This window comes from Salmo trutta, chromosome 7, assembly GCF_901001165.1.
Source record: "Salmo trutta chromosome 7, fSalTru1.1, whole genome shotgun sequence".
NCBI lineage: Eukaryota > Metazoa > Chordata > Actinopteri > Salmoniformes > Salmonidae > Salmo > Salmo trutta.
In genome coordinates this window covers 59706221-59719404 of record NC_042963.1, presented here as the reverse complement: position 1 = coordinate 59719404, position 13184 = coordinate 59706221, and the positions used below count along the sequence as shown (strand labels likewise).

The 13184-nt window shown below is 47.8% G+C and overlaps 1 protein-coding gene across 1 annotated transcript in view; it reads right to left on the bottom strand.

Annotated features, from left to right (window-relative positions):
• vwf (von Willebrand factor) overlaps window positions 1-13184 on the bottom strand; it is a 182633-nt gene that overhangs the window by 75039 nt on the left and 94410 nt on the right. The window contains exons 38-41 of the mRNA XM_029759558.1: window positions 11763-11952; window positions 8816-9157; window positions 8237-8475; window positions 1877-1979 (exon numbers count right to left, since the gene is read on the bottom strand). Of these exons, the coding sequence (XP_029615418.1) occupies window positions 1877-1979; window positions 8237-8475; window positions 8816-9157; window positions 11763-11952 (874 nt within the window). The remainder of the gene's footprint in view (window positions 1-1876; window positions 1980-8236; window positions 8476-8815; window positions 9158-11762; window positions 11953-13184) is intronic.

The window sequence follows — 13184 nt, the reverse complement described above, 5'->3', positions numbered from 1 at the left end:
TCAACGCAGGGTCGGTCTGTATGTGTGTTTTACCTTTATGATCAATGCAGGGTCGTTCTGTATGTGTGTTTTACCTTTATGATCAATGCAGGGTCGGTCTGTATGTGTGTTTTACCTTTATGATCAATGCAGGGTCGGTATGTATGTGTGTTTTACCTTTATGATCAATGCAGGGTCGGTCTGTATGTGTGTTTTACCTTTATGATCAATGCAGGGTCGGTCTGTATGTGTGTTTTACCTTTATGATCAATGCAGGGTCGGTCTGTATGTGTGTTTTACCTTTATGATCAATGCAGGGTCGGTCTGTATGTGTGTTTTACCTTTATGATCAATGCAGGGTCGGTATGTATGTGTGTGTTACCTTTATGATCAATGCAGGGTCGGTCGGTATGTGTGTTTTACCTTTATGATCAATGCAGGGTCGGTATGTATGTGTGTGTTACCTTTATGATCAATGCAGGGTCGGTCTGTATGTGTGTTTTACCTTTATGATCAACGCAGGGTCGGTCTGTATGTGTGTTTTACCTTTATGATCAATGCAGGGTCGTTCTGTATGTGTGTTTTACCTTTATGATCAATGCAGGGTCGGTCTGTATGTGTGTTTTACCTTTATGATCAATGCAGGGTCGGTATGTATGTGTGTTTTACCTTTATGATCATTGCAGGGTCGGTCTGTATGTGTGTTTTACCTTTATGATCAATGCAGGGTCGGTCTGTATTTGTGTTTTACCTTTATGATCAATGCAGGGTCTGTATGTGTGTGTTTTACCTTTATGATCAATGCAGGGTCGGTCTGTATGTGTGTTTTATCTTTATGATCAATGCAGGGTCGGTCTGTATGTGTGTTTTACCTTTATGATCAATGCAGGGTCGGTCTGTATGTGTGTTTTACCTTTATGATCAATGCAGGGTCGGTCTGTATGTGTGTTTTACCTTTATGATCAATGCAGGGTCGGTCTGTATGTGTGTTTTACCTTTATGATCAATGCAGGGTCGGTCTGTATGTGTGTTTTACCTTTATGATCAATGCAGGGTCGGTCTGTATGTGTGTTTTACCTTTATGATCAATGCAGGGTCGGTATGTATGTGTGTGTTACCTTTATGATCAATGCAGGGTCGGTTGGTATGTCTGTTTTACCTTTATGATCAATGCAGGGTCGGTCTGTATGTGTGTTTTACCTTTATGATCAATGCAGGGTCGGTATGTATGTGTGTTTTACCTTTATGATCAATGCATGGTCGGTCTGTATGTTTGTTTTACCTTTATGATCAATGCAGGGTCGGTCTGTATGTGTGTTTTACCTTTATGATCAATGCAGGGTCGGTATGTATGTGTGTGTTACCTTTATGATCAATGCAGGGTCGGTATGCATGTGTGTTTTACCTTTATGATCAATGCAGGGTCGGTCTGTATGTGTGTTTTACCTTTATGATCAATGCAGGGTCGGTATGTATGTGTGTTTTACCTTTATGATCAATGCAGGGTCGGTCTGTATGTTTGTTTTACCTTTATGATCAATGCAGGGTCGGTCTGTATGTGTGTTTTACCTTTATGATCAATGCAGGGTCGGTATGTATGTGTGTGTTACCTTTATGATCAATGCAGGGTCGGTCTGTATGTGTGTTTTACCTTTATGATCAATGCAGGGTCGGTCTGTATGTGTGTTTTACCTTTATGATCAATGCAGGGTCGGTATGTATGTGTGTTTTACCTTTATGATCAATGCAGGGTCGGTATGTATGTGTGTGTTTTACCTTTATGATCAATGCAGGGTCTGTATGTGTGTGTTTTACCTTTATGATCAATGCAGGGTCGGTCTGTATGTGTGTTTTACCTTTATGATCAATGCAGGGTCGGTATGTATGTGTGTTTTACCTTTATGATCAATGCAGGGGCGAGCAGTGCAGTTGATATGTTGACGATCCAGACACATACAAATCAGACACGTGTTCTCCTCTGGCACCCAGCTCTGTAGATACTACACAAAAACACACACATTTTACTATCCTTGTGGGGACCAATTTATTCCCATTCAAAATCCTATTTTTCCGAACTCCTAACGCTAACCCCTAACGCAGGGGTTCCCAAAATGTTTTGCTACGTGACCCCATTTTGACATCTGAAAATCCTTACGACTCCAACCATGTGAAAAAAAACAATGTAATTAACAGCCAATGTTTACTTTTTCATTTGGGGCTATGGCAGTCAATTTCTGATTGTCTCTTATCTCACCACCACCAACAAGATGGGTGTGCTTGATGCATGTCGCATCGGAGCTTCTCAATGTCTGTGGGCGTGGTCGACAGTGAGCATCTCATCTCTGCTGTCACATCCAACCTGGATCGATGTTTGGTTTTAATGCAGACGAGAGCACTGAATCCAGCTTCACACAGATATGAGCTGGCAAAGGGTACAATGAGTTTTCATGCTTTTCATGCTCGACCTGCGAAATGTCCCTACCTGTCTAAATTGTCCTTGTTTTACTATCCTTGTGAGAACTCTGGTCATAAAAAGGATAGTAAAACCAAAAACACACACACACACACGTACGATCAATTCCTTTTTATGTGTGTTTGAAAAAACAGGAGCAGAGAATCAGAGAGACAGAGGGATGAGAAATGTGTATGGTTAGGTTTAGGGTTAGGGTTAGGCCAAATGAATCCAAGATGGCGTAGCAGTGCAGACGTTGTTTGTCGTTCTCCCGTGTAAATGTAGTTTTTTTCCCGTCTTTTTTGTATATATTTCAATAGATTTTCAATCTGTTTTTCCATTTTTAAATTAAATATACCTTCCGGAAACCCGCCTCACTGTCACGTTGGTTGAAAGGTGAGGACCAAGGCGCGTGGTGAGCGTACATATTCTTTATTTAGAAAGACGCCGAACAAAACAATAACACTACCCAACACACCGTGAAGCTAAAGGCTATGTGCCCTAAACATAGTCAACCTCCCACAACACAAGGAGGGAAAAGGGCTACCTAAGTATGGTTCCCAATCAGAGACAACGATAGACAGCTGTCCCTGAATGAGAACCATACCCGGCCAAAACATAGAAAATAAAGAACATAGAAAAAGGAACAGAATGCCCACCCTAGTCACACCCCAGCCTAACCAAAATAGAGAATAAAACCCTCCATGGCCAGGGCGTGACAGTACCCCCCCCCCCCCCCAAAAGTGCGGACTCCGGCCGCATAACCTGAACCTATAGGGGAGGGTCTGGGTGGGCTTTTCTCCGTTGTGGCGGCTCCGGTGAGGGACGCAGACCCCGCGCCACCTCTGGCACGGCCCACTTAGGTGGCGCCTCTGGAACGGGGACCCTCGCTGCCGACCCCGGACTGGAGGGCGACTCTGGCAGCTCCGGACTGGAGGGCAACTCTGGCAGCTCCGGACTGGGCACCGACTCTGGCAGCTCCGGACTGGGCACCGACTCTGGCAGCTCCGGGCTGGAGGGCGACTCTGGCAGCTCCGGACTGGAGGGCGACTCTGGCAGCTCCGGACTGGAGGGCGACTCTGGCAGCTCCGGACTGGAGGGCGACTCTGGCAGCTCCGGACTGGAGGGCGACTCTGGCAGCTCCGGACTGGAGGGCGACTCTGGCAGCTCCGGACAGGGGTCAGGCACAGGACTCACCAGGCTGGGGAGATATGCAGGAGGCCTGACTCTGGGAGCAGGCACAGGACTCACCAGTCTGGGGAGACATGCAGGAGGCCTGGCTCTGGGAGCAGGCATAGGACTCACCAGGCTGGGGAGACATGCAGGAGGCCTGGCTCTGGGAGCAGGCACAGGATTCACCAGGCTGGGGAGACGTGCAGGAGGCCTGGCTCCCGGAGCAGGCACAGGACTCACCAGGCTGGGGAGACATGCAGGAGGCCTGGCTCTGGGAGCAGGCACAGGATTCACCAGGCTGGGGAGACATGCAGGAGGCCTGGCTCTGGGAGCAGGCACTGGATTCACCAGGCTGGGGAGACATGCAGGAGGCCTGGCTCTGGGAGCAGGCACAGGACTCACCAGGCTGGGGAGACATGCAGGAGGCCTGGCTCTGGGAGCAGGCACAGGATTCACCAGGCTGGGGAGACATGCAGGAGGCCTGGCTCTGGGAGCAGGCACAGGGTAGACCAGGCTGTGGGGGAGCACTGAAGATCTGGTGCGTAGGCTTGACACCACTCTTCCAGGCTGAATACCCACTTTTGCCTGGCACGGGCAGAGCGCAGGCATAGGACGAACTGAGCCCTCCCAGCGCCCCGGAGACACAGTACGCAGAGCCAGCGCAGGATACACTGGGCGCCGAAACGGAGCAGTGGAGACCAGACGCACTGAGCTGGCACAATCCGCTCTGGCTGGATGCCCACTCTCGCATGGCACTTGCGGGGGGCTTGTATATAGCGCTCCGGGCTATGAGCGCGTACTGGAGACACCGTGCGCTTCACCGCATAACACGGTGCCTGACCAGTACCACGCTGCTTCCGGTAAGCACGGGGAGTTGGCTTAGGAATATCGCCTGACTCGGCCAATCTCCCTGTGTGACCCCCCCCAAAAATTATTTTGGGGCTGCCTCTCAGCCTCCTCCTGCCATCTCAGCCGATCCTCCCAGAAACGCCGTTCCGTCTTCGCTGCCTCTATTTCCTCCGGCAGGCAGCGGTACTCTCCCGGCCTTGTCCACAGTCCTGCCCCATCCAGGATCTCCTCCCAGGTCCATGACTCCCTTTTACCACGCTGCTTGGTCCGTTGGTGGTGGGAGGTTCTGTCACGTTGGTTGAAAGGTGAGGACCAAGGTGCAGCGTGGTGAGCGTACATATTCTGTATTTAGAAAGACGCCAAACAAAACAATAACACTACCCAACAAACCGTGAAGCTAAAGGCTATGTGCCCTAAACAAAGTCAACCTCCCACAACACAAGGAGGGAAAAGGGCTACCTAAGTACGGTTCCCAATCAGAGACAACGATAGACAGCTGTCCCTGATTGAGAACCATACCCGGCCAAAACATAGAAAATAAAGAACATAGAAAAGGAACATAGAATGCCCACCCTAGTCAAACCCTGGCCTAACCAAAATAGAGAATAAAACCCTCTCTATGGCCAGGGCGTGACACTCACCCAATGTGATACGGATCTGCTATTTTTAGACCTTACAGCCAGAACCTCCATCCAATAAAATGCAAATTCATTCTTAAAAATCATACAATGTGATTTTCTGTATTTTTGTGTTAGATTCCGTCTCTCACAGTTGAAGTGTACCTATGATAAAAATTACAGACCTCTACATGCTTTGTAAGTAGGAAAACCTGCAAAATCGGCAGTGTATCAAATACTTGTTCTCCCCACTGTAGATGTTTCAACTGTATTATTGATTGTATGTTTGTTTATTCCATGTGTAACTCTATGTTGTTGTATGTTTTATTTGTATTTATTTATTTCACCTTTATTTAACCAGGTAGGCAAGTTGAGAACAAGTTCTCATTTACAATTGCGACCTGGCCAAGATAAAGCAAGCAGTTTGACACATACAACAACACAGAGTTACACATGGAGTAAAACAAACATACAGTCAATAATATAACAGAAAAATAAGTCTATCTACAAAGTGAGCAAATGAGGTGAGATAAGGGAGGTAAAGGCAAAAAGGCCATGGTGGCGAAGTAAATACAATATAGCAAGTAAAACACTGGAATGGTAGATTTGCAGTGGAAGAAAGTGCAAAGTAGAAATAGAAATAATGGGGTGCAAAGGAGCAAAATAAATAAATACAGTAGGGGAAGAGGTAGTTGTTTGGGCTAAATTATAGATGGGCTATGTTCAGGTGCAGTAATCTGTGAGCTGCTCTGACAGCTGGTGCTGAAAGCTAGTGAGGGAGATAAGTGTTTCCAGTTTTAGAGATTTTTGTAGTTCGTTCCAGTCATTGGCAGCAGAGAACTGGAAGGAGAGGCGGCCGAAGGAGGAATTGGCTTTGGGGGTGACCAGAGAGATATACCTGCTGGAGCGCGTGCTACAGGTGGGTGCTGCTATGGTGACCAGCGAGCTGAGATAAGGGGGAACTTTACTTAGCAGGGTCTTGTAGATGACCTGGAGCCAGTGGGTTTGGCGACGAGTATGAAGCGAGGGCCAGCCAACGAGAGCGTACAGGTCGAAGGTATGTGTCAAACTGCTTTTCTTTATTTTGGCAAGGTCACAGTTGCAAATGAGAACTTGTTCTCAGCTAGCCTATCAGGTTAAATAAAGGTGAAATAAAAAAATGTAATAAGCTAGATGCCCTCAATCTCACACAAATTATCAAGGAGCCCACCAGGTACAACCCTAAATCCGTAAACATGGGTACCCTCAAAGATATTATCTTGACCAACTTGCCCTCCCTGTTTCAACAGGATCTCAGCGATCACTGCCTCATTGTCTGCATCCACTATGGGTCCGCGGTCAAACGTCCACCCCCGATCACTGTCAAACACTCTGTCACAGGGGTCGTGGAATGGAGACCAAGACACAGCGTGGATAGTGCTCATTCTTAATTCTTTAATGAAAACACTTCAACAGCAAAACAAGAAAAACGACCAGCAACAGTCCCGTCAGGTACTAAGACTAAAACGGAAAACAACTACCCACAAACCCCAAAGGAAAACAGGCTGCCTAAGTATGGCTTCCAATCAGAGACAACGAAAGACACCTGCCTCTGATTGGAAACCATACCCGGCCAAACATGGAAAAACAACACATAGAAATAGAAAACTAGAACACTCCCACATAGAAACAAAAAACCAAAAACCCACACAAAACAAGCCCTGCCACGCCCTGACCAAATTACTATGGCAAATGACCTCTTTACCTGGTCAGGACGTGACACACTCCCTAAAACACTTCTGCGAGCAGGCCTTTCTAATTGACCTGGCCCGGGTATCCTGGAAGGAAATTTACCTCATCCCGTAGTCTATTTTTCTCAATTTTCGTCTGACTGACGTGCCCAAAGTAAAATTATCCGCCTTCATTGTTGCAACCCCTATTACCAGTATGTTCAACCTCCCTTTCATATCGTCCGAGATCCCTAAAGATTGGAAAGCTGCCGCGGTCATCCCCCTCTTCAAAGGGGGTGACACTCTAGACCCAAACTGTTACAGACCTATATCCATCCTGCCCTGCCTTTCTAAAGTCTTCGAAAGCCAAGTTAACAAACAGATCACTGACCATTTCGAATCCCAACGTACCTTCTCCGCTGTGCAATCTGGTTTCCGAGCTGGTCACGGGTGCACCTCAGCCACGCTCAAGGTACTAAACGATATCATAACTGCCATCAATTTAAATACAGTACAAGCAGTCTATCACCGTGCCATCCGTTTTGTCACCAAAGCCCCATATACCACCCACCACTGCGACCTGCATGCTCTCGTTGGCTGGCCCTCGCTACATATTCGTCGCCAGACCCACTGGCTCCAGGTCATCTAAAAGTCTCTGCTAGGTAATGCTCCGCCTTATCTCAGCTCACTGGTCACCATAACAACACCCACCCATAGTACACGCTCCAGCAGGTATATCTCACTGGTCATCCCCAAAGCCAACACCTCTTTGGCCGCCTTTCCTTCCAGTTCTCTACTGCCAATGACTGGAACGAATTGCAAAAATCGCTGAAGTTGGAGACTTATATCTCCCTCACTAACTTTAAACATCAGCTATCTGAGCAGCTTACCGATCACTGCATCTGTACATAGCCCATCTGTAAATAGCCCAGCCAATCTACCTACACCACCCCATATTGTTTTTATTAACTTTTTTGCTCTTTTGCACACCAGCATTTCTACTTGCACATCATTATCTGCACATCTATCCCACCAGTGATAATTTGCTAAATTGTAATTACTTCGCTACTGTGGCCTATTTATTGTCTTACCTCCTTACACCATTTGCACACACTGTATGTAGACTTTCTATTGTGTTTTTGACTGTATGTTTGTTTATTCCATGTGTAACTCTGTGTTGTAGTTTGTGTCGCACCGCTTTGCTTTATCTTGGCCAGGTCACAGTTATAATTGAGAACTTGTTCTCAACTGGCCTACCTGGTTAAATAAAGGTGAAATACATTTTTTATTTTTTTTAAGTGGCACGTTGAGAGAAGAAGAAAGACAGATGGATAAGAAATGTGTAGGGCTGAGGGCGCGGCCAAGCTGGCACGTTGATTTTATCCGCTTGAACAAAGTCTGTGTCCTGGTAACACCTTTAGCTATGTGTGTGTGAGTGTGGTTGTGTGTTGTCTCACCGGGTGTGTGTGTCCGTGCTGGTCGACACACTGGTTGCAGGCGTCAGGTGACACACACTTTCCCCCCAGAGGCACCATGTTCCCTGGACAAAAACACCCTTCTGTTGGCTTGGTGATACACACACTCCCGTTACCACTAAGAACCCCCGAGTTGCCAGGCGACAGGCCAATGCTGCTGCAGTCCTCCACACACCCGGTCCGACATGCATCATACTCCATGGAGCTGGGGCACTGCATGGCTACACACAATAATAATAATATTAATCATAATGATCATATTTAATCATAATAATGATAATAAATATTCATCATCATCAACAATAATCATACACAATAATAATAACAATTAATGATATTAATATCAAGTAATAATAACAACAGTAGTAATAAAGGTTTTATTTGTAAAGTGCATTTCTCGCACCGAAGGTGCTACAATGTCAAAAAACATATTTTACTGTACTATAAAACAGAGAGAACACCAAACCGAGACAGGAATCAAAGCTAAATACAGGTCTCTTCAGACAGAACACACATATTTATATACAGGTGATGTCAGAACATAACAGGACACAGACTTACGGCAGAGGTTTGTGCTTCTCCAGTGGACACAGAGTCCTCTCTGTCGGCAGAGATGTGCATAGGAGGAAATTACATCACAGACGTCTGTCTCCTGACAGGCTTCCTGTTGGCAGCGCATAATGAAAGGCATGATGGGAACGTGTGTGTGACAGGAGGAGAACACCTCGGAACGCAGCACCTCACACGCCCTCGCCGCTCCGTACACACACACTGGGGCATGCCGTGGGACACACACACCGTCGCCGCTTGATACCATCCAATCGGAGACGAGAAGAGCTGAGTCAGAGGTCGAACTGCCATTCCTCAGAGAGAGATAATTAACCCTCTTCTCGCCACACCACCCTGACACACACAGAGAATAATAAGGATTTAATTACTATAGTGAACTGTATGTTTATGTGTCAATTAATCCCATAAGGGACGGGTTGCCAATTGGTGATTTGACACAAAAAATGATGTCATAAATTAGTTCATTCATTAATTCATTCACAGACACACACACACACACACACACACACATTATTAGTCCTCCAAATGACTTCATTAATGTGTGTGTGCATGTTTACTATGTGTTTATCTGTGAGTGTGTACCACAGACTCCAGAGGTGTGGTTGGTAGTGGAGGAGGTGAGTGTGTACCAGACTCCAGAGGTGTGGTTGGTAGAGGAGGAGGTGAGTGTGTACCAGACCCCAGAGGTGTGGTTGGTAGTGGAGGTGGTGAGTGTGTACCACAGACTCCAGAGGTGTGGTTGGTAGTGGAGGAGGTGAGTGTGTACACTAGACCCCAGAGGTGTGGTTGGTAGTGGAGGAGGTGAGTGTGTACCACAGACTCCAGAGTTGTGGTTGGTAGTGGAGGAGGTGAGTGTGTACCAGACCCCAGAGGTGTGGTTGGTAGAGGAGGAGGTGAGTGTGTATCACAGAGTCCAGAGGTGTGGTTGGTAGTGGAGGAGGTGAGTGTGTACCAGACCCCAGAGGTGTGGTTGGTAGAGGAGGAGGTGAGTGTGTACCACAGACTCCAGAGGTGTGGTTGGTAGAGGAGGAGGTGAGTGTGTACCAGACCCCAGAGGTGTGGTTGGTAGAGGACGAGGTGAGTGTGTACCACAGACTCCAGAGGTGTGGTTGGTAGAGGAGGTGAGTGTGTACCACAGACTCCAGAGGTGTGGTTGGTAGTGGAGGAGGTGAGTGTGTACCAGACCCCAGAGGTGTGGTTGGTAGTGGAGGAGGTGAGTGTGTACCAGACCCCAGAGGTGTGGTTGGTAGAGGAGGAGGTGAGTGTGTACCACAGACTCCAGAGGTGTGGTTGGTAGAAGAGGTGAGTGTGTACAAGACTCCAGAGGTGTGGTTGGTAGAGGAGGAGGTGAGTGTGTACCAGACCCCAGAGGTGTGGTTGCTAGAGGAGGAGGTGAGTGTGTACCACAGACTCCAGAGTTGTGGTTGGTAGTGGAGGAGGTGAGTGTGTACCAGACCCCAGAGGTGTGGTTGGTAGTGGAGGAGGTGAGTGTGTACCAGACCCCAGAGGTGTGGTTGGTAGTGGAGGAGGTGAGTGTGTACCGGACCCCAGAGGTGTGGTTGGTAGAGGACGAGGTGAGTGTGTACCACAGACTCCAGAGGTGTGGTTGGTAGAGGAGTTGAGTGTGTACCACAGACTCCAGAGGTGTGGTTGGTAGAGGAGGTGAGTGTGTACCAGACCCCAGAGGTGTGGTTGGTAGTGGAGGAGGTGAGTGTGTACCAGACCCCAGAGGTGTGGTTGGTAGAGGAGGAGGTGAGTGTGTACCACAGACTCCAGAGGTGTGGTTGGTAGAGGAGGTGAGTGTGTACCAGACTCCAGAGGTGTGGTTGGTAGAGGAGGAGGTGAGTGTGTACCAGACCCCAGAGGTGTGGTTGGTAGAGGAGGAGGTGAGTGTGTACCACAGACTCCAGAGTTGTGGTTGGTAGTGGAGGAGGTGAGTGTGTACCAGACCCCAGAGGTGTGGTTGGTAGTGGAGGAGGTGAGTGTGTACCAGACCCCAGAGGTGTGGTTGGTAGTGGAGGAGGTGAGTGTGTACCAGACCCCAGAGGTGTGGTTGGTAGAGGAGGAGGTGAGTGTGTACCACAGACTCCAGAGGTGTGGTTGGTAGAGGAGGTGAGTGTGTACCACAGACTCCAGAGGTGTGGTTGGTAGAGGAGGTGAGTGTTTACCAGACCCCAGAGGTGTGGTTGGTAGTGGAGGAGGTGAGTGTGTACCAGACCCCAAAGGTGTGGTTGGTAGAGGAGGAGGTGAGTGTGTACCACAGACTCCAGAGGTGTGGTTGGTAGAGGAGGTGAGTGTGTACCAGACTCCAGAGGTGTGGTTGGTAGAGGAGGAGGTGAGTGTGTACCAGACCCCAGAGGTGTGGTTGGTAGAGGAGGAGGTGAGTGTGTACCACAGACTCCAGAGGTGTGGTTGGTAGAGCAGGAGGTGAGTGTGTACCAGACCCCAGAGGTGTGGTTGGTAGTGGAGGAGGTGAGTTTGTACCAGACCCCAGAGGTGTGGTTGGTAGAGGAGGAGGTGAGTGTGTACCAGACCCCAGAGGTGTGGTTGGTAGAGGAGGAGGTGAGTGTCTACCGCAGAGTCCAGAGGTGTGGTTGGTAGAGGAGGAGGTAAGTGTGTACCAGACCGCAGAGGTGTGGTTGGTAGTGGAGGAGGTGAGTGTGTACCAGACCCCAGAGGTGTGGTTGGTAGAGGAGGAGGTGAGTGTGTACCAGACCCCAGAGGTGTGGTTGGTAGAGGAGGAGGTGAGTGTGTACCACAGACTCCAGAGGTGTGGTTGGTAGAGGAGGAGGTGAGTGTGTACCAGACCCCAGAGGTGTGGTTGGTAGAGGAGGAGGTGAGTGTGTACCAGACCCCAGAGGTGTGGTTGGTAGTGGAGGAGGTGAGTGTGTACCAGACCCCAGAGGTGTGGTTGGTAGAGGAGGAGGTGAGTGTGTACCACAGAGTCCAGAGGTGTGGTTGGTAGAGGAGGAGGTGAGTGTGATGGTGAACTCGTTTTTCTGAGGGGTAAATGCCAGGATGTAGCCGTGTTCCACGGATCTCAGCTGAAACATCACTCCTCCATAACGCATCACCTCCACCAGACTGGAGCGGAATGGGAGGGAGACAGGGGCTCCATCTACTGTCACCTAGACACACACACACACACACCGAGTACACACACACATTGTACACACACAGAGTACACACACTCATAGTACACACACTCATAGTACACACACTCATAGTACACACACTCAGAGTACACACTCTCATAGTACACACTCTCATAGTACACACTCTCATAGTACACACACTCATAGTACACACACTCAGAGTACACACACTCAGAGTACACACACTCATAGTACACACACTCATAGTACACACACTCAGAGTACACACACTCATAGTACACACTCATAGTACACACAAACTCGGTACACACAGTCATAGTACACACAGTCATAGTACACACAGTCAGAGCACACACACTGAGAGTACACACACACTCATAGTACACACACACTCATAGTACACACACACTCAGTACACACACACTCATAGTACACATACACTCATAGTACACACACTCATAGTACACATACACTCATAGTACACACACTCATAGTACACACACTCATAGTACACACACTCAGAGTACACATTCTCATAGTACACACACTCATAGTACACACACTCATAGTACACACTCATAGTACACACACTCATAGTACACACACTCATAGTACACACACTCATAGTACACATACACTCATAGTACACATACACTCATAGTACACACACTCATAGTACACACACTCATAGTACACACACTCATAGTACACATTCTCATAGTACACACACTCATAGTACACACACTCATAGTACACACTCTCATAGTACACACACTCATAGTACACACACTCATAGTACACACACTCATAGTACACATACACTCATAGTACACACACTCATAGTACACATACACTCATAGTACACACACTCATAGTACACACACTCATAGTACACACACTCATAGTACACACACTCAGAGTACACATTCTCATAGTACACATACTCATAGTACACACACTCATAGTACACACTCTCATAGTACACATACTCATAGTACACACACTCATAGTACACATTTTCATAGTACACATTCTCATAGTACACACTCTCATAGTACACACACTCAGAGTACACATTCTCATAGTACACATACTCATAGTACACACACTCAGAGTACACATTCTCATAGTACACATACTCATAGTACACACACTCATAGTACACACTCTCATAGTACACATACTCATAGTACACACACTCATAGTACACACACTCAGAGTACACATTCTCATAGTACACATTC